Source organism: Vipera berus (genome assembly GCF_964194415.1).
Source record: "Vipera berus genome assembly, chromosome: 7".
In the NCBI taxonomy this organism is placed as follows: Eukaryota; Metazoa; Chordata; class Lepidosauria; order Squamata; family Viperidae; genus Vipera; species Vipera berus.
This window is the reverse complement of record NC_138209.1, coordinates 20,860,089-20,880,693: the sequence shown is the minus strand read 5'-3', so window position 1 is coordinate 20,880,693 and position 20,605 is coordinate 20,860,089. Positions and strand designations below refer to the sequence as shown.

Here is a 20,605-nt window from a genome sequence, read left to right as displayed (position 1 = left end):
GGCGTCTGCCAGATCGCCGGTGAGTGGTCTTGAGGCCCCGCTGAATGTTGGGCCTGCCGGGCCCGACATGCCGCCCCCCCACCAAGGGTCCTCCTGCAGGGGTAGAAGACAACTGCCGGGAGAGATAGCGGGTAGCAGGACGCGCTCTGCTTATGCTCAGATGCCGCTTGGGTGAGGGGGAGGGGCTTCCTGCCGTTCCCGGGGTCTGGCATTTACAAGGGGGAGGGGAAGGGGCTTAGAGGCTCTTGGGGGTGGGAAGGGAGAGTCACGTTGGAGGGGGGACTGGAGTAAGGAGGCTTGAAGTCGCTTTGCAAGAACGGGGACGCTCGATTGATTTATGTACTATTTTCCGGCGTATAAGACGACTGGGTGTATAAGACGACCCCCAAACTTTTGAGAGGATTTTCATGGGTTAAAAAGTCATCTTATACGCCGGAAAATACGGTACTTGCACACATAATTGGGCTCAATGGCTCAACCATGAACAAAACCTCAGAAAATCCTGGCCAGCCCAGGAACAATCCAGAGTAGTTGAGACTAGCAAGGGAGTGGCTGCAATGGGAAAGCTTGCTAGAGAGCAGCACTAGAAGCGTGGATTTGTCCAGTGTCATGTACTTACATTGATGTCTTCATGAACCACTAATGACTTCTTTTTCCTAATGTTACTGCATAGCAAGTCTTGTATGGTTTCGTTATGAATTTCCATATATGATATACGGAGTAGGAATTCCCTATCTGGAATCTAAAAGTTATAAGATTTTAATTTAATTTAATTTAATTTAATTTAATTTAATTTAATTTATTGAGATTTCTATACCGCCCTTCTCCCAAAGGGACTCAGGGCGGTTCACAGGGCATGTATAAATAACAATACAAAAATTAAAAAACAATTAAATCAATGCCCAAGTTAAAACAAGAATGATAAAAAATAACAAGCCTATAAAAACCCATATACCCCCATCAGGCCAGACCCGCTAGTTCAAATAAATGGGTCTTCAACCCGCGACGGAAGGATCGGAGGTCTGATGCCGTCCGGAGCTCAACCGGCAGTTGGTTCCATAATGCCGGAGCACCCACAGAGAAGGCCCTCCCCCTGGGGGCCACCAGTCGACATTCCTTGACAGGAGGCACCCTGAGGAGGCCCTCTCTGTGGGCACGCACAGGGCGGAGGGGAGTCGACGCCGGCAGCAGGTGGTCCTCGAGGTATCGCGGACCCATGCCATGTAGGGACTTAAAGATCATAACCAAAACCTTGAACCTTACCCGGAAGACAACTGGTAACCAATGCAGCTCACGGAGCAAAGGTGTAACATGGGAGTACCGGGAAACTCCCAAGACAACTCTCGCGGCCGCATTCTGTACCAGTTGGAGCCTCCGAGTAGTCTTCAAGGGAAGCCCCATGTAGAGAGCATTACAGTAGTCTAGATATGTAGATATTACATTCAATACGTTTGAAGACAACTTGCTCCACAGATACATTTTTATTGTCAATGCCATTAATCATAAAGCTTTCCTATTTGCATTCCCAGCCATGTTTTATTACTCATTAGACTACAACTCTAATTACATCAAGTCATCTTTGTCAGCGATGATGAAAGTCCAACATCAGAGGACTCATGGTTAAAGAAAGGCAAATTTATACATTGATAACACAGACTTCTTAAGAATTTTCCGGTTAAGAATGTGCTCCCCTAGATAGTGATCTTAAACACTACTATTTTTATGTGACTAAAAAAACTTGGTGAAAGAAGCTTGTAGCTGTTATTTTGAATTTTAAAACCATACAGGTAGTCCTTGACTTACGACCACTCAAAATTACAATACTTTAAAAAAATGACTTTGGACCATTCTCACATTTACAACCATTGCAGCATCATTATTATCCTGGTGCTTGGCAACTGGCAGTTTATAATGGGGGTGTGTCACATGATCAGTATCTGCGATATTCCCAGTCAGCTTCTGACAAACAAAGTCAATGAGGGAAACCAAATTTGCTTACCAATGGCAGCAAAAAAGGTCACAAAATCATAGGCAACTCATTTAACTGCCTTGCTTAGCAACGGAAATTCCAGCCCCAATTATGGTTGTAAATCAAGGACAACCTGTATTGTGGGCATTCATGCAAAATTATTTTCCAAGTATGGCTAGTTACATCTGAAAGCAAACCAATGAGTTTACTCCACATTTCTTTAGCTAGAACTTCCAATACGATCACTATGACTCCAACTCTTTGTGAGCAGATGAGCGCCCTTTCCAATGACAGTTATGAGCATATTGCAGTTTGAATTTGGCTCTGGCAGCCCCCCTTGATATACCCCCAGCCTCTCTTCCACAATAAGCCTCTGTGCACACTGTAGCTTGGGACAAATGGCCAGAGCTTTACACAGAAGCCTCTCTGATTACGCCTTTAAAAGATACACAAGTAATGTTAAATCAAAAGAACATTCACAGCTTCTACAATGGGCTCTGGAAAGCTGCTTTGAACTCAGCGTATTTTTTGCATGGAGCTGGGAAACCAGAGGGAGGGACTCTCTGATAACCCTCCATTCATTTTTCTTGTAGCCTCTGGGATGACAATCATGAGATACAGCCTGTAAAATGCTGGCATGAGAAGTTAGAAACTCACATCTGCAGTTTCAATACCAGTCATATTTATTTCTGCAAAAGCATTGGTTAGCTGAAATATAAACATGAAGTAGAATCACTTACACTGCAGATAGTATCGAAGACATTATTAATTGCCATGGGTAAGATACCTGGACTATCTTTGGTACCCAATATTGTGTATGTTTTGCCCGAAGCTGTCTGACCGTAAGCAAAAATAGTCCCTAAAAATAAGCAGAATGATTAGTTCAAATGAATAGCCGCATGCAAAAATATGCACAAGGATGATTATTTAAGGTACCATTATATCCTTGAAGCGCTGACTTGATAATAGGAGCAGTCACACCTTGGTAGACTTCCTTTGTACTATTGTTGGAGTGGAACACACGATCTTCAAAAGAAAGCAGAAAGTTTAATTTGTAGATACTGTGCCCAGTCCCTGAAAATCATCAGACTTAATACAGGTACTCCCTGATTTACAACCATTTATTTAGTGACTATCTGAAGTTACAATGACATTGAAAAAAGCAACTTATGATCATTTTTCACACGACCGTTGCCACATCCCCCAGTTACAGGATCAGAATTTGGACGCTTAACAACTGACTCATATTTACAACAGTTGCAGTGTCCTGGGGGTCATGTGATCTTGTAACAGCCAAAGTCAATCAGAAGCCAGATTCACTAAACAATCATGTTATTAACTTAACTGCAGTGATTTACTTAACAACTGTGGCAAGAAAGGTTGTAAAATGGAGCAAAACTTACTTGTCTTCCTTAAAAACAAATTTTGGGCTCAATTGTGGTTGTAAGACAAGGACTAGAGTACTTTGTAAACTGAAGCAGCTTTGCACACTCAGCTTTTCAAAACCAATTGCTTGAGGATGTATTATGCCAATAATGAATGAGCAACAATTGTGAATGGCCTATTGGTATTAGCATTTGTATACTTATTTGGTTTATGCTAATCACAGGTATTATCTTTCATACAGTATTACATTTAATACATAGTTTTTTATTCTGAATATAACCTGGGAAATGGACTGTGTTCATCTTTCTGAAGACAAGTGAAAATGTATGAAAGTTCACCAGAGACAGAAGAACAAAAATTGTGATCTGAAAATTTCCAGAAAAGGAATTACTGAAAAACGAAATCAGTTTGAGAGCAGGAAAACTGAAAAAGAGATAAAAACTTAAAGAACAGGAAAACCTCATTTGTAATTTTAAAAAATCGCTGAAAATAGAACAACAGAGCAGCAATCTTAACAGTTATGAAGTTTAGTGGCAAAACTCAAGAGACAAAACTAGGTTGCCCAACAAGGAGAAAAGTAACAAATGTATTACCAAAATGATGGCCTCTATAAAAATCTACCATATTCCAAGAAGGGGTCTTCTGATGTTTAAGCATCAATAGAAAAAATTACTCATCTTTTGGATTAATTAACTTTTTGTCTCACCTTTATTTGTCATCAGTAGGCAAACCTACTGTTCCTATCTTATCTACTAATCTTTTCTCCACAATGACAATGCTGTGAGATGGGTTGGGCTAAGAAAAAGTGGCAACCCACTGACACCCAAACAACTATTGTGCCCAAGTCTAGAACTCATAGTTTCCTGGGTTTTGGAGCTAATAGATACAAAAAACAGCTACTTCTTGGAGGTAAAAAAATTAAAGGTAATATAGAAGGTAGCATGAACACAAGTAACAGAAGGTATAACAACGCATGCATTGCAACTAAATAAGTCAAAATATTATTATTCATCCTTACATTTACAAGAAACATTGTTCTGGGCATAGAAAGAAGAGTGACATACTCCCTTCGTTCCTTTAGCCACCAGAGAAACAGACTAGGTTAGATTACCGAAATAATGAATTGTATTCAATGCGTTTCCTAAAAAAAAAAATCAGTATGCATTTGCTGTACACACAGAAAATGCATAAAGATCAGGAGGGTTAGTTACTAAATTTAATATGGCATTTTTAATTAATCAAGACATTCCATTTATAAATTCTCCTATTACTTTACTTACTATATTACTATAGTAATATAGTACTAGGTATATACTATATACTAATGTATAGTATATAGTATAATTACTACAGTAATTAGTACATTACTATACTCATGCTGAAAATCACACAAATACACATTTCATGAGTTATCAAAGCTTACCAAAGACAAATGACCTGGTTCCATCTATTTGTGATACAGTACAGTCTTCACTTTTCCACGAAACCTGTCCTTTTTCATCAAGGTCTTCATTTTCTCTTAAAAAACAAATCAGGGTTTTCAGGTCAGTCGATTTCAGGAATAAAAAAAACCTTTTCCCTTAAACCGATATGCCCCTTAATGAGCTTTAAGATCTCACTCTGGTATATCAAAACTTCTGGAAAATGCATACTACGCTCTCAGCTGGTGTGTAAACTAACATGAGAAAGAGTATACAGAGTTACGTTTTACCCAATTATAAATGGGAATAATGGAGATTAGGAGTCTTCTGGTGCATTTCAGATTATGTGCCGTCAAGTCTGTGTTCATTCTTAGTAACCAGATAGATTTTCTCCATAATGAGTGCATTTCAGACAGAGAAACATTTTGGGGAAAACTTGATAGAACAGATATGTTAGACCTGAATCCAAATCATGTAGATCATAGTTAATATTAAAACATTTCACCATACTGACCCCCGGAAGGGGGAAGGGGTGGGGTTTATTCCCTCCCTATATACTGGATAAAGCCAGTTCCTTCCTTCTCTGCCTCTCCCTCTGCTTAACTTACTTTTATAAGTTCCGTACTACAAGGGAAAATTGGAAATGAGAATCCTACAAACGCTACACTGAATTAGAGGAAAAGCAGGCTACCAAACTGACGATCAAAGACCCCGAAACAGCAAATAAAAAAGGCAACCAGCGATAATCTATATCTAATATAATAACAAAATAAAACCACCTTGCAATTAGTGGCCGTACTCTCACGCAAACGGTAACACCAACCTCCTCCATCTTGCTTCCCTTCTTAGGACTCTTCTTTTTAAATTGAGCTTCAGTATTTGAATTTTCTCCCAGGTCTCTTCTGATTGGTCGGTTAGTGAGGCAACCATTTCCGCCCAAGATGGACTGAACCATTATTCCACAGAGGGTTGTAGCAAAGGGCGAATGGATCCACGCTCTTGTCGGGTGGTAAGGAAGGAAGGATGTAAATTAATCGTTATATATGAGAAGTCATTATTGCACGGATTCCGATCATTTTTCTTCCTGAAGTGTGAAAAATTAACAAGGATATATATATATATGTATACTCTCTCTCTCTCTCTCTCTCTCTCTCTCTCTAAAGAGAGAGAGAGAGAGATCTCATATTATTTTCCTTTACAAAAAAGTGGCAATAGTGATAGAGTTAAAAACTTAACCTCTGCAAAACGAGAGGGCTTTAGATGGTTTTCAGTGCAGGCGAGTTGAGTCTGGAAGAAGCCGCTTTTGTCTCGTAGACCAGAAAACAGCAAGAGTGCGCCAAGAGGTCCGTGGGACTCCAGCTGGTTGTCTTTCAGTCTTAATGATGCCCCAATTTGGGGGTTGGTTCAGATAGTGTCCCCACTTCCTCTGTCAGTTGCCAATTTACAAATAATGGCTGTGTTAACTGATCATGCCTAGCTATGGTCAGTATATCATTGTTTGCTAAACCAAACTTCTGGGATTGCGTGATGGAGAGAATCAGAAGGCCAAATAAGTTACATTAGCATAACAGGTCAAATTGAAATGCTATTGTAGTTAGATGTGTAATCCGAAGTAACCTTGTAACAAAATAAAAAAATTAACTTGGCTGATTGATTGTCTATTATTGCGTCTGGTAAAAAGGCATGGATTTATAGTGCAAGAGGACGAGCTTGGAAAATAAGGCAAAAATTTGTGTAAAATGTTTTCTTTGGAATTATGTGGACTTACATCTCATATTTGTGAAAAACTGGCTTATGAACATACAATATCACCATTTTATCTTGTTGCATCTGGTTTTAAGCAAGGTTTGTGAGTTAGATTATCTAAGATTGCCACAAGTTCCATATTTAAGGAATTGTTTCCTTCTTGAAATAAAAAATAAGCTATTAAGAAACATTGCTCTTTTTTGTCTTGGTCATATATTGCAACTGCTGGAAACAAATTTAATTCAAAATTGAGATTTGTTGCTATTCCAAACTGCTTTTTTAAAAAAATGCTATTTCAAAGTTTTATTTTTAATTTACTCATCAAAAGTACTACAAATAATGTATTATACAATAGTGTATCAGAATACAGATGTAGAAAAGTTTATCCTTAACAAAAACTATTATAGCAGTATTTTGAGCTTAATCATCCTCGTCCTCATCTTCCTCCTCCTCCATTTCCTCCATTTCTTCTGCTTCCAGTGCCTCCTCTTGTGCAGCCTTGAGCGCCATTTCTTCTTCCACAGTTGGATCAAGTGTTTCAGTGACTTCAGGTCCAATAATATATTCGCTCTGCACTGGGGGTGGCAATGAAGGGTTGAAATTTTCTGGACTGTATTTGTGACCCCAGCCAATGTAAATGTTATCAAATTTCCTAAAAGAAGCAGAAGATCCTAACGTTATTAAAAATGCACATCTAATTAGTGATGCCTCTTTCCTCCAGTCCCTCCCCCCCAATGTATATCACTCTTTCCTGATTAAGTTGGGACTTCCAAACCTCAGAATTTCTATCCAACATGACCCTTCTGGAATGTGCCAGAAGGGGAAAAACTGATACTGTATATCTTACCAGGTTTTCTCCTTTGCCTATTTTGTGTACGTGGCAGAACATCTATTCAAATTTTCTTCAAAGAAGTCCATTCTCAGAAAAGAGATGCGTTGATTATACTTTTAAAAATACTCAGTGGTATTCCTCTGCTTACACAACTGGCAGCTTGTTAGCTGTCAACAAAACATGTATATTGGTGTACAACTAGTTAGGCTTTAGTGTGAACAAGTTGAGGAAAGCGTGTAGAAAATGGCTTTGGGAATTCTTTGTAATTTCTTAATAATTCATCCAGGCTAAGTTACATGCCTGGGAAGGAGGGGGACTTAAAATAAAGGTGTGCTTCTTCCATTGAGATTCACTGGAGGGTTTTTTTCTGGATTTTTTCTTCACACCCTCAATTCAGATTCACATGTTTTTAAAAATCTAACCTTTCTTTAGACAGCTTCACCCCAAATTTGGTCCCACTCTGTTCAGTTTTCAGAAGGTTGTTGTGCTGGTGAAGGCAAGGCAATAATTCCAATCATTTTATATAATTTATTCCCTGCATTATGTTCAGTTGGAAAGAATAGGTAGGAAAATCGTGGCTTCTGCAATCCTTTCCAGTTCTATACCAACGAAAGTTAAGACCTCCCCTAATGTTACATGTATGCCAGTGATGGCGAACCTTTTAGAGACCGAGTGCCCAAAGTGCAACCCAAAACCCACTTATTTATTGCCGGGTGCTGGGTGGGCGTGGCTGTTGTGGTCATGGCAGATTGGGTGGATGTGGCCAAGGTGGGTGTGGTCACCTCAATGTTGCTGGGGAGGAACGCCTGTGCGGGGGGGGGCGGGCAGGGTTGGGGGAGATCCAGGGGGTCTCTGGCAGGTGGGGCGGTGGGCAAGAGGCTCCTCCTGTGGAGTGAGGTGAGGCAGGGCAGGGGTGCCAGTGCCATGGTGCATGGCAAGGGCTGAGGCAGCTGCTGCCTGACACCATCAGCCCCTGCACACAGAGGCCAGCGAGCGCATGGAGGTCTACGGTGTCTGTCAGCAGCCACAGCCTGCTGGCCCCTCGACCAGCACACTCTTGGGCTCCGCAGCCCACCGCCAGCAGTTCAAAGAAGCCGCCTCTGAGCTGGATAGCCGGCTGACAGCTGAGGAGGCGATGCAGTGGGTCATGCCTGGGAAAAGGAGAGCATGTGAGATCAGGAGGGATGGGACGGAGGGGGGGAAATCAGCCATGCCGGAATGCATCCAGCCACATGGGGCCTTGGCGAGTTAGCAGGCAACTGGTTGAGGAGGGACAGTTGCCATTTCCGGGGCATGGTGCACATGCCCACAGAAAGGGCTCTGAGTGCCGCCTCTGGCACGCGTGCCATAGATTCGCCAGTACTGATCTATGCCATATGTTAAATAAGTTACATATAAGGGTGTTTTGTCAGTGTACTGGAAAATATAGACAGTGCTCCCCTCTGTGTCATGGAATTAGAAAAGAGGTGGGAGGGGGGGTTAGACTGGAGTAGTTGGCCCCACTAGGTATACTAGATCAGGAAATCCAATCAACACGAAGACTAAGTTACTTTTAATGAGATTGGCTGAAATAGCAAAATTTTGTACGTCTGCATTGTACCTCCTTCTTTTAGTTCAATGAATTAGGAAGGTGTTTGCTGAATAATTTTGAATGTTATCTGGTTATTGTGGACTTTTAGGAAATGTTTCATCCCTTTTTGCCCAGGCAACAGCTTCTGCATATCTCTGTCAAAGTCATCTTCCTTGCTCTCTACCTTAACCTATATGGATTTACTGGAGTATTTTTCCTGGACTTTTTTCTTTGTAGACACTGGCTGGATGCAACCTATTTTGAAGATTGGCTTCTGATTCCCACAGCAAGTTCCATCCTATTCTGTCCTGTTTTCAGAGAATTATCTTGCAGATGGACAGAGAATGAATCCTGCGCTTCTTAATTTGTTTCTAACAGATCAGCGCTACAATTTGTAGCTTGAAAAAGGAAGGATTAAAGGATGCATTGTATTATATTCATGTATACAAAATTGCTTAGCTTGATCCCAAATTTTGTTGTGGAAAAGATGAATGTTTACAGTTCTCGGTAGATGCCACTGGCTTGATTTTAGTGAAAACTCTATAGAAACAGTATCTTGTCAGTTCTCTATAAATAAGGAAATCAACCATTGTTTAAGATGGAAAATTACAAAACAGAGATCTTATGACAGGAAACAATCAAAACGTTACATTGATCCTTATTGCCTACCTTCCAATAGCAAAGGAGTATGCTCCAGGCCACAAGTTAGCTTGAAGAACAGCAAGGGCATATTGAGGAACTAAATGTGTTGAAGCTTCAGAAGACCATGGAGTGGTGCCTTGAATATCTGTTAAGAACAAATCGATTTTGGGATTTCAGAACTATTTTGTACCAATTATGTCGGGGTAAAACTTACAGAAAAAGATCAGAAGCTATAGAAAAATATGTTGTTCTATTAAAAAGTTAATTATGAACCATGTAATGAGTTGATTTAACAAAATCACTCAGATGTTGACCATCATCTGCTTTCTCACTGGCCAAAGCATCCATGTTCTCCAAACTGAAGAAGAAAAGAGAATCAGCCAGGTGAGGTTTTTGCTGTGTTACCTGCATCTTCAGAGAGTGGTGTGAGAAGAGGAGGTCCTGTTTCTTGTAACTCTTCTGGTTCTTCTGCTTTCTCTTCTTCATCCTCCTCTTCCTCCTCTTCCTCTGATTTTTGATAGGGATTAACCCAGGTACAGCGCCCCTGCACCCAAAGGAACCAGAGTTAGCAAGGCCAATGACTTTTTCATTTGCCTACACTTTTTTTCATATGCCACACTTCTTTCCACTGGATGTCTCCAGTGCCTTATCTTAGCTCTCCTCAATTGGGCTTTTGCAGGATCAGTGATCTGCCTGGTATTTTGAAATAATGCTGTACCTGAGTGTATGGAACATTTTCTGGTCATATATGTATGACAAATATAATTGGGAATGTTCTGATAAACATATGAGATTTATGAAATATCTTCAATCAGGCTTCCTATTTAAAAGTGGATAGATTTTTGTTGTCCAGTGCCTACTGCTGGCTGGGTGACTTTGGGCTCTCTCAGCCCACCTCACCTCACAGGGTGGTGATTGGGGGGACAAAATAGGAGGCAAGAGTGTAAGGTATGTTCACCGTCTTGAGTTATACGGATAGTCCCCACTTAACAACCGCTCTCTTAACAAGTTACAATGGACCCCTTCCCTCCCTAGCAACTTAGGACCTAGTTGTGAAGTTTTAATGGCTGCACACATGCAGTCATTTGACCATTTTCGGACATGCAGCAACAGGCTCACCATTACGGCTGGTTGCAGTGTTCTTCAGTCACATGACCGTGATTTATAATGTTTTGATGTTTTCTATCCTTTTGGCTGATTTCCAGGAAAAAAAAACACTCATAGGAATACATTTATTCACTTAATGATCATAGTGTTCACTTAATGATTGCTGCAAAAAAGTCAGGTCTGGTAATGTGGATGCCTAGATTTATGACCCTCCTGATTCGCAAAGGAAATTCTGAGCTCCATTATGGCTGTAAGTCAAGGACTACTCATATATATAAAAAGATAATAACGGACATCCAAACATTCTTGCTTGGCTCTGAATACTACAAAAACCTAATTGCATACCTTGTGAATTATGGTACATTAAGGATAATTATGTAAAACCATCATATAGATGTATAATTATTATCCCATTGCCATCATTCTGATAATATTTTCATTGCTTTAAGTTAGAGCAGAAATAGTCACTTTCCAGGAACATCAATATATATCTTATTCCATAACTTAAATAAACTACACAGCATAGTTAAATAAAGTTAAGCTGAGTGTCCTGCACTTATTCCCTATCACAATCTTACATCTATTTCATATTATGAACAGTGCAATGCAAGTAACAGGTGAAAGGCAGATCACATCAATAGAAAGATCTATATACATAAATATTGGCAGATTAGGGAACTGGTGGCTTTTTGATAATAATTTATTGTATTATTTCCAGCATTGTACAATTTCTGATGCTTTTTAGAATGAATGCTTGGAGAACACAAGCTGAAAAGAGGTTATTTTGTGTTGGTTTTCTTATGTTTTTATTGAGCATGTAAAGCACTTATAATACCAAGGAAGCCACAGCCATTAAAGCTTTCCATCCTTATTCATTAATTTCAATTATGGAAAAAATTATGGAAGATTTTTTTTCTGGACTGTGTAAGAAATGAAAAATTATTAGAGTTGTAATTGATAGATGCTACAGCTGTACTGGGTTTCTGAAACTTTTTTTTACACCACTTAGCAACAAGTGTAAATTTTGCTAAGCATACCTGTTTTAAAATATTCTGTACGTGATGCACCCAGTTTGAAAGGGTATCCAACAACTCTGGCACAGGAATGGGTTCAAAGTCAGGATTTTCTTCATAACTGTCTTTTCCAGCTCCGCCTTCTTCTTCTTCATCTCCTTCTTCTTCTCCAAACTGATAAAACCCAAGTGGACTGATCCGTGTTGCTGCTGAAATGCGGGCGATCTGTGCCCTCAGATAATTACTCTCATTTCCTGGGAAAGGTGGATAGCTCACAATGGCAGCATCTAACTTTCCCACAAAGAACTTCTTAATTTTCCTGGCATTCACTATCTGAGTAGGAGTCACTTGGGGTAATTTCACCCAAGGTTTGCCTGGTTCACTGCAAACAAAATAAGTGTATTTATTAGCACCGGTCCGATAATCTTCTTTTGGTATTACTGGTGGTGGCTTGTAGTTGGGTTTTGGTGGCTCATCTTTTTCTTCATCTTCTTCTTCATCTTCATCCCTGACCTCCATTCCTTCTTTCAGTCCTTCTTCACCAGTTTCCTCTTCTTCTGCTTCTTCCTCTTCTTCTCCTTCACGGAATTCGACTTCAGCTACAATATAGTTGGCTTCAATACCTAAGATTTTGCCCCAGAAGCGACATGTCTGAATTGGATGAGTGGAAACCAGCTGTTTGAGGCCGAGGAATATATGATAGTATTCTTCTGAGCTCAAACCAATTCCAGCCTGTTCAAAATAGTAGGCCATCTCCATTATATTGGGTAGAGGAGTTTCTGGCTAAGGGGAAAAATCTTCAGTTAGAAAGCATAACAGTGGAATAGTCTTTATTGTATAGTATGATTATTTCAACTTACAACAGTTCATTTATTGACTGTTCAAGGTTACAAAGGTACTGAAAAAACTGACATGACCGCTTTTCACAGTGATGACCATTGCAGCATCCCCATGGTCATGTAAACAAAATTCAGATGATTGGCAACTGACTCATATTTATGATGGTTGCAGGGTCCTGGGGTCATCTGATCACCTTTTGTAACCTTCTGACAAAGTCAGTGGGGAAGCCAGATTCATTTAACAACTGGGTCACTAATTTAACAAGTGTAGCGATTCACTTAACAACTGTGACAAGATAGGTCATAAAATGGGTCACAATTCACTAAATGAATGTCTCATTTAGCAACAGAAAGTTTGGGTTCAGTTGTGTTGTAAGTCAAGGACTACCCATATAAGCATTTTGTCAACACTGCTAACATTGGATATTCCTGCTCTGACAACTGATGAAAATGCAGCCATTTTCTCTTCACCTTTAACATGCTTTTTCTTGCTTTTAGAAATCAGGTGCAGCTCGGGGGTGGGTGGGTGGGTGAGATGTAAGCTCAGCTAGCCATAATAATAATGCTGCTGTGGGAGCCCAAGGACAAGCTGATAACGTTTTGGCAGGCTGAGGAGCTGAGGAGAAAGCCCGTGCTTTAAGCTAATTGGGGAATGTGATTTATGACAGCTTATTGGGGGTGGGAATTGCACTTTGTTACTTTGTATCTGGGGGAAGAGAATTTAGTTTTTGGGTTCAACTATGTAGTGCCGATGCTTTGTTTCCCGAATAAATGTTTTTTAAGGAAGAATTTTGCCTCAAAGTTCTTTTGATGGGTTTCATTTATCGGAACCATGACACATTTATTTTTACTGGAGCAATCCCAAACTCATTTATAATTTAATCCAGTGTCCTGAATTTAATAGGATTTACTCACAAGTAATACACAGTCTTGAAACTTTCCTCCCATGTAATGTTCACTGCAGTGAGTAGGTCTGAAAAATTACTGTGTGCAAGGATACAATGTGGGGCTCCATCCTGAATATTTTATTGCATTAATTGGAGTAGCAGACATTATTCCTTTTGATCAAGCTGACCAACATGGTACAAACCTACCAAACAGTTTATGAAACTTATGATCAACCCTTGGTGCAAACCCTATTGAATGGTTGATGAAAATTATGTAGAAAATGCCACATTTATGTACTATATCTGTGAATGAATATGTATCTTCTTGAGATATACTGATGTAAGTCGTCCTCAACTTACAATTGTTCATTTAATGACCGTTTGAAGTTGTAAAAGCACCGAATAAAGTGACTTATGACCATTTTTCACACTTATGACCATTGTAAAATCACATGATCAAAATCTGGATGTTTGGCAACTAGTTCATATTTATGACGGTTGCAGTGTCCTGGGGTCATGTGACCATCTTCTGCAACCTTCTGACAAACAAGGCCAATGGGGAAAACCAGGTTCACTTAACAACCGTGTTTCTAACTTAACAACTGCAGTGATTCACTTAACTGTGGCAAGGTCGTAAAATGGGCAAAACTAACTTAACAAATGTCTCATTTGGTAATGGAAATTTTAGGCTCATTTGTGGTCATAAGTCGAGGGCTACACGTAGGAGGTTTGTCTATCTTTTATCTATTTATTTATCCCTTTTCTACAACACTAATTAAGCCTATTACCATGAAGGTCTTGGGACTGCTTTTTATTACCTACTAACATTACCCTATTTTTAACTTTGGATTCTATCGGTATGTGTAGATATATTAGCCTGATTTCAAAAACAGTGGAAAGAAGGCTGAGAATAAAGATCCCAAACAACATATAATATAGAGTACCTGACTCATTACAAATCTGCCTAACTAAAATCTAATGGAATCCACTTGACAGTTCCATGTCTGCCAACAATTATTTATATAGTAAATGGAAAGATTTATTCTTAATATCAAGTATCTTGATACGCAATTCCCTTTCTCTTAAGTTATTGTTTTGGAGATTATCAGTTTAAGATGTATTTGTTTGAACAGACTTTTTGGATAACAGGAAGTGATCAATTTTTCTTTCTGAATGGCACTGTTGTTTTATGTTCAGAGACTGTTAAAGAGTTTATATTGTCTTGTACCTTATATTGCTGTTTTCTATTATTAAAGAAAAGGGAAAAAGGGTACTTTGGCAAAACTGCTTTAACTGTTCTTAGCTCTTATGAACTTTGTTTTATTTGTGATTGACTCCTATCATGCAAGGTTGTGGTTTTTTAAATTAATAACTTTGATTTGGGCAGATATTGCTGCTCCTGGCAATAACTGCAACTAAATGGGAAGAAAAACAAGATTTTCAGTTTCAAATGTGGATAGATGAGCCTTTGTATAGTTTTAAAACAACTGAAAATGAAGGATGTGTTCCCAATCAAAGAAAATGTGCCAGTTAGTCCTCATAGATTGACCAGAAGTTAATATGAGCAATTAATTCTGAACCAGGCTGAAGATAACACTATCAGTTCTTTCTGCAGAATGAGAACACTTTCCCTGATTTATAATGTTATCCTTTGATCTGCCTTATCCAATTTAGTATGCTCCAAATCAGGGTTGCTGGCTGAGGAATTCTGGGAATTGAAGTCCACAAGTCATAAAAGGGCCATGTTTGAAGACCCCTGCTCCAAATGCACACAGGTTGATTTAGAAAGCAATATAAGATCTACAGGCCCGTCCCAATCCTCAGTCAGATTTCTACCTCAGATATCATACCCGTCTGCCAAATCTGTAGGAGCAGTCAATCTTACACCTTCCAAATTTTGGGGTACATGGCCATAGCCATGTTGGTTGGAGCTGATGGCAGCAAAAATTTGAAATATTTCAAAGATAGAAAATTGCCTATCTCTGCTATACAGCAAACATGTACTTCCCTCGAAGAATAATTTAAATCTGCACTTTAGTATACTCTGCAAAAGGATTGTACATGTTATTGAGGACATCTTGTAGCGAAACCTGATATAGCAAGTAAACTTTTTTTTTACTCTGAGACCTGGCTGTAACAATTTGTCCTTGACATTATCTTTAAAGATAAAAATTGGGAACACCTGGGACTGAAAACAACCTTTAGGAATAGTAGAGGTGGACATTTATTGACTTTTATTACAATAGCCTCCACTAAAAGCCTATCTGTAAAATATTAAAGAAATGGAAGAATATATCCCACCACTTGACTATAAACTCATACTTGATACAATTTTGGCAATGACCGCAGAAATAAAAGCCAGACTCAGAAGACAAATTTGATAGCACAAACTCACCAAATGAGACTCTTACTTCAATTGATGAATTGACAATCCAAAAACGAACAGAGGATGAGGAATTTAACAACAAAACAGGGGACTTTAAAGTATAACAAGTACAATCTACTGAGAGCATTGAAGCTCAAACTTTGATTTCAACTATAAAACCTACAATCCAACAAGCAACAGAAGCTGAAGAAAGCAATACTAAGATGGAGGATGCCAAAGGCCTTCAAATACAGTACACCAAGACTTCAACCAACCAAACAATATTTACAACACCAGCCATGACCTCTTACTTAAGCCAGATGGATTTGAAAGAAGAAGACCAGAGTGAACTAAGAACAACTGCACTATGCTAAACATGGAGATTGGATTTACTGGACCAAAAATTTAATGACTACAAAGGGGTCACTCTCTATGAAAAATTGATAAATGGATGGTCTCCCTGGATTCAAACACTGTGTGTAGGAAGAAAGGGAGACACACTTGAGAAGCTAAAGGCAACGATATGGAAGCTGCCTGGCACAAAAAGAAAGCTAGAATTAGATTTAAATGAATTTTTCTTCTTTTTCTGTTGTAAGTGTTAGGACTTGCAATAATAAAGCTTAATTTTTTTCTCTCAACTGTTAAAAGATATAAACTGAGTCTATATTTAGGATCTAGATTTTTAAGGGAATGCTACAAATAATAAAATATACTTTAACTATAGATGAATTGTAAGGATGGCAAATAGCATATGTTTGTATTTCAGATATGATAATTATTATATAATGAAATAGATTAGCTATCAGAACATAACTTTGAATTATATTATAGAATTTGCAATGATATAATAAAAGATATTATTTTAAAAATGGATGAACTACTAAGATGTTAAATAGAATATATTTGTTGTAATGACAGAGCTAAAAAAAATTTCTTAATGGGCTAAGGGGAAACTTTAAAAGATACACATTGACTTTATACTTAACCTTTAGACCTTTAAAGGAAAGGAAAGTTAGCTATTAGAATTGACTTATATTACAGAATTTGGAAGGGTACAACAAAAGATATTTTCTCAATAATTAGTGAACTATTAAGATGTTAAATAGAATAAATTTGTATAACGTAAGAATGCAGTGAAATGAACAATATATGTATTTTAGACAGGATAATTACTATATAATGAAATGGGGAAATGTGGGCTACTGGAAAATTGAGTTTTATTTTATATATTATAGGCTAGTTCGGAATATCTCATTCCAATTAGGTAAAACGTAAAAACAGGACATGGATATGTATATGTGAAAATATATTGAAAATTGTTCTAATTGATTGTGTTATAATTAGAAATGTATTAATTTGGTTAATTTGACTCTGCTATCATAACTAAGGGAATCGGAGAGGGAATTATTGTGGATGTAACTTGACCTACCTACAAATAACTTTGTTATTTACTGTTGTTTACTTTTAACTACCCAACCACCATATTGCTTCATAAATACCTGGATGTAAAACTAAAAATCAATAAAACTTGTATTAAAAAAACCCCCAACTGTGGCAAGAAAGGTCATAAAATGGGGCAAAACTCATTTAACAAATGTTTCACTTAGCAATATAAATTTTGGGCTTAGTTGTGGCTGTAAGTGAGGAACTGCCTGTATTGGAACTCACCATTTCCTCTTCTGGTTCTTGATCTGCGCCATCTCCACCACCAGCCCTCTGGAACAGAGTTTTGTACATTTCAGCCAATTCAAAGGTTGGATGTTTTTCAAATTCATCTCGGAGGGTATCCAATTTCTTTTGGAATCGAGCACACTTTATATCCTTACTGATGTTCTCAATTATATCTGCTGGATTTTCAGGCCGCTCTTCGAGAATCTTTGCCAACATGTCGGAAAGATGGTCATACCTATGCAGTTATGAAAAAAAACTGTTATTGATCAACTACTGCCACCAATCATTGGCTCATTTCTCTCCCATGTTACTTCATTAGCTTTAAAATCAGTCATTTGTCAAAGAAGAAGTCCTATGACACCTTGAAGACTTAACAAACTTTATTATGGTTAAGATGCTGGGCTCAGAGCACAGAGGACCAGCTTTTAGTTCATCCTCCATCACAAAAGTGTGGGGTGACTTTGGGAGAGAAACTTTGTCCCAACTCAACCAATCTCAAAGGGAGAAGAAATAAGTGGGAACATTATGCACACTGTGTTGAGCACCTGTACAAAACACAGAATATACCTGTAATTGTAAATAAATAATGATATAAGCCTTTATGGTCTGTGACCAATTCTTAAGGTAATAGTTGATGCAGCCATCAACTATTCTTATGGCAAAATCCCACAGGTGTGCCATAACAAATTTAGGGTTTCAAAGGATATTTGAATATCAGTAAAAGCAGTGCTTTTTTTGTAAAAGAAAAAGGTGCCGGAACTCACACGTCATACAACCTGCCTTGCCTACCCTACAAGGTTCCATCCAAAAAAGGTGCCGGAACTCCGTTCTGAGCGTTCTATGACAAAAAAAGCCCTGAGTAAAAAGATATTGAAAACTATTTGCTGTCATTTAGTAGTGATGCAGATATTTGCCCCTTATAGTAGAGTTATGAAATGTATTGTTTAAGACAGGCCACACAACTCAAGCAAGCGAATCCAATGACAGCTTTGAAAACTTATCGTTCAGCTTGAATGTGTTTAAAAGCTCAGTGCTCCTTTATAATATTTAAAGCTGGGAGGGAGTGATATTTTTAAACAAAGAGTTTGGAGATAAACGAGATTAATTTGTGTAACTTTTGGAGTTACAGATTTTGCAAATTTACCAGACCCGATAAATTTGCAAATATCAGGGTCTTTATGTAAAGGCTGAAGTTTCCTTTATCTCTTTGCTGCCATCTAGTGTCCGGTCAGGCTTCTTGCAGCAGCGATCACGAAACTTTTTAAGTTTTCGTGGCCCTGGCTTCCCAATCCAGCTCTGGAATGCACCTGTTGGTTCATATGTTAAACTCTGGTTTAACTGCTGTTGCTTGAAAACTCAACAATGGCTGGCTTTCCACAGACACAAAAGTTAAACAGAGCATGGTAGGTGAACCCAATACTGTATGCAATTTCTTTTCTTTCTTTTTCCCCCGCGAACCATGGGCGCCCGCGGAACAGGTTTCCTGGCCAAGGGGTGTGTGTGTGTGTGTGTGTGTGTGTGTGTGTGTGTGTGTGTGTGTCCCTTTCTGCTCCTACTCACAAGCTGACGCCCGTTTTGACGCTCGTTCGCAACAGGTAGGCTTTTGCATTCTTTATCGCCAGAGTCCGAGGACCCGGATCTGGAATTTGGTCTTCATATAAATTCATCGTCCCCAGCTGGGACAGGTACCCAGGTTCATGGGACTGATAAGGGCCGTGACTTTCCGCCTGCAGGATCTGGCTGCTCCTGGATACCGAGGCTTGGAAAGTGCTCCCTGCCCTTTGATCCAGATACCCGCCTCCGGTGAAGCTGCTCCCCATCTGCTGCGGCTGCTGCCAAGACACGCCGCCCCTCGAATCCGGCGTGACGCCCCTCGATTGAAAGAGGGCGCCTCTGGCTTGCTGGGGCTGGTACTGGTTGCCCCTGCCTTCCTGCTGGTCGTAGACGCTCAGCCGCGGCTGCTCGGGCTGGTAGGTCGCGCTTCGTTGGGGCTGAGCTGGGGCCTGGCCCAGCGGCTGACTCTCTTGGGGGAGGTCGTCTGCATCGGGCACGTTGAGAGCTCCGGGCATTTCATCTTCGGTCACCGGCTGCTCTTCGGGGGTTTCTGCCATTTGGTAAAGCGGGCGAGCGCGGGGCTTTGCCGCCTTGCACAAACGCTTCGCGTTTTGCAGTTTGCGCGAAGCGTTGCTAAGGTCAACCGGACACCGTCGCTAGGGAAAGCGGATTGGCTGCGACGCTCCTACCTCCGCCCAGCCGAGAGCCGAGGAGAAGGGCGCCGCCAGTGGTAACATCAGGAAACTCTTGGGCAGGTGTGCTGGTTGTTTACTCGCGATGCTGAAATTCAGCTGCTGGGCTTATCCAAGCAGTGAAGCCAGACCGAGTTGATCCCCATGATGGTTGAGTTTGTCGTGTGAGCATGGTCCGTTGCATGCCTCCCCCAACGAGACACAGGGCGACAGAAACGGGTGTCCTGGATAAGCCAGATTGCTTCGTTGATTGGGCATCACTCTCTTAATGTATGCTTTAAAGAAAATATAAAAACAACACTAATATAAAATATATTGAAGAAAGGAAGAAGGACGAATTTAAAAAGTGCGGAGAGAAACAATAAAAAGAAGATTCTGATTTCTTCTGCATCAAATATAACAAAATTATCTCTTAGACTCAGGTTACAAAAAGCCCCTCTCACTTTTCCTATTGTCCATTTTTAATCATCAAAGCCATCAGTTACAAGCGCATTTTCCCATTTTATGCAAAAACTCTATAAAGAGTTTCCAGTCAACTATGAATTGATTGATGATACTGAATTAGGCGCTACAGGTACCCTAATGATGAGCCTGTTCTTGCTAAAATGTATAACCTTTTGTTGACATATGAGATGGAAGAACAAGTAAAATAATGTATGATAAAGGGGGCTAAAACTTTGCAAATAGAACAATGAGAACATATCTGGCTAAAAGATGAGAATGAGAACATATGAGAATGAGAACAATGAGAACATATCTGGCTAAAAGGGCTGAAATTTACATTATGCTTTAAACTTAAAGATAATTTTTTATAAAATGATTTAAGTTACCTGCCAGACCTAAGTATGTTAGAAAAGACTAAACTATTTTCAACTATAACACAGTACTTTTAATTTATAAAGTAAATAGAT

At 39.4% G+C, this 20,605-nt stretch overlaps 2 protein-coding genes across 2 annotated transcripts in view; both read right to left on the bottom strand.

Moving 5' to 3' along the window:
* Nucleotides 1-5,731, bottom strand: part of CENPE (centromere protein E) — a gene marked incomplete at its 5' end in the record, with an annotated part of 73,827 nt that extends 68,096 nt beyond the window's left edge. Inside the window, 5 exons of the mRNA XM_081333341.1 lie at nt 620-742; nt 2,710-2,828; nt 2,906-2,995; nt 4,779-4,873; nt 5,556-5,731. Coding sequence (XP_081189467.1) covers nt 620-742; nt 2,710-2,828; nt 2,906-2,995; nt 4,779-4,873; nt 5,556-5,731 — 603 coding nt within the window. The remainder of the gene's footprint in view (nt 1-619; nt 743-2,709; nt 2,829-2,905; nt 2,996-4,778; nt 4,874-5,555) is intronic.
* Nucleotides 5,732-6,942: 1,211 nt separating this feature from the next.
* Nucleotides 6,943-19,559, bottom strand: RSPH6A (radial spoke head 6 homolog A; the record flags this gene model as incomplete). Its single annotated transcript, XM_081333339.1, has 6 exons — nt 6,943-7,174; nt 9,594-9,711; nt 9,972-10,110; nt 11,711-12,469; nt 17,446-17,683; nt 19,009-19,559. The coding sequence occupies 6 exons, from the start codon at nt 19,557-19,559 to the stop codon at nt 6,943-6,945; spliced, it is 2,037 nt and encodes a 678-aa protein (XP_081189465.1).
* Nucleotides 19,560-20,605: the final 1,046 nt, after the last annotated feature.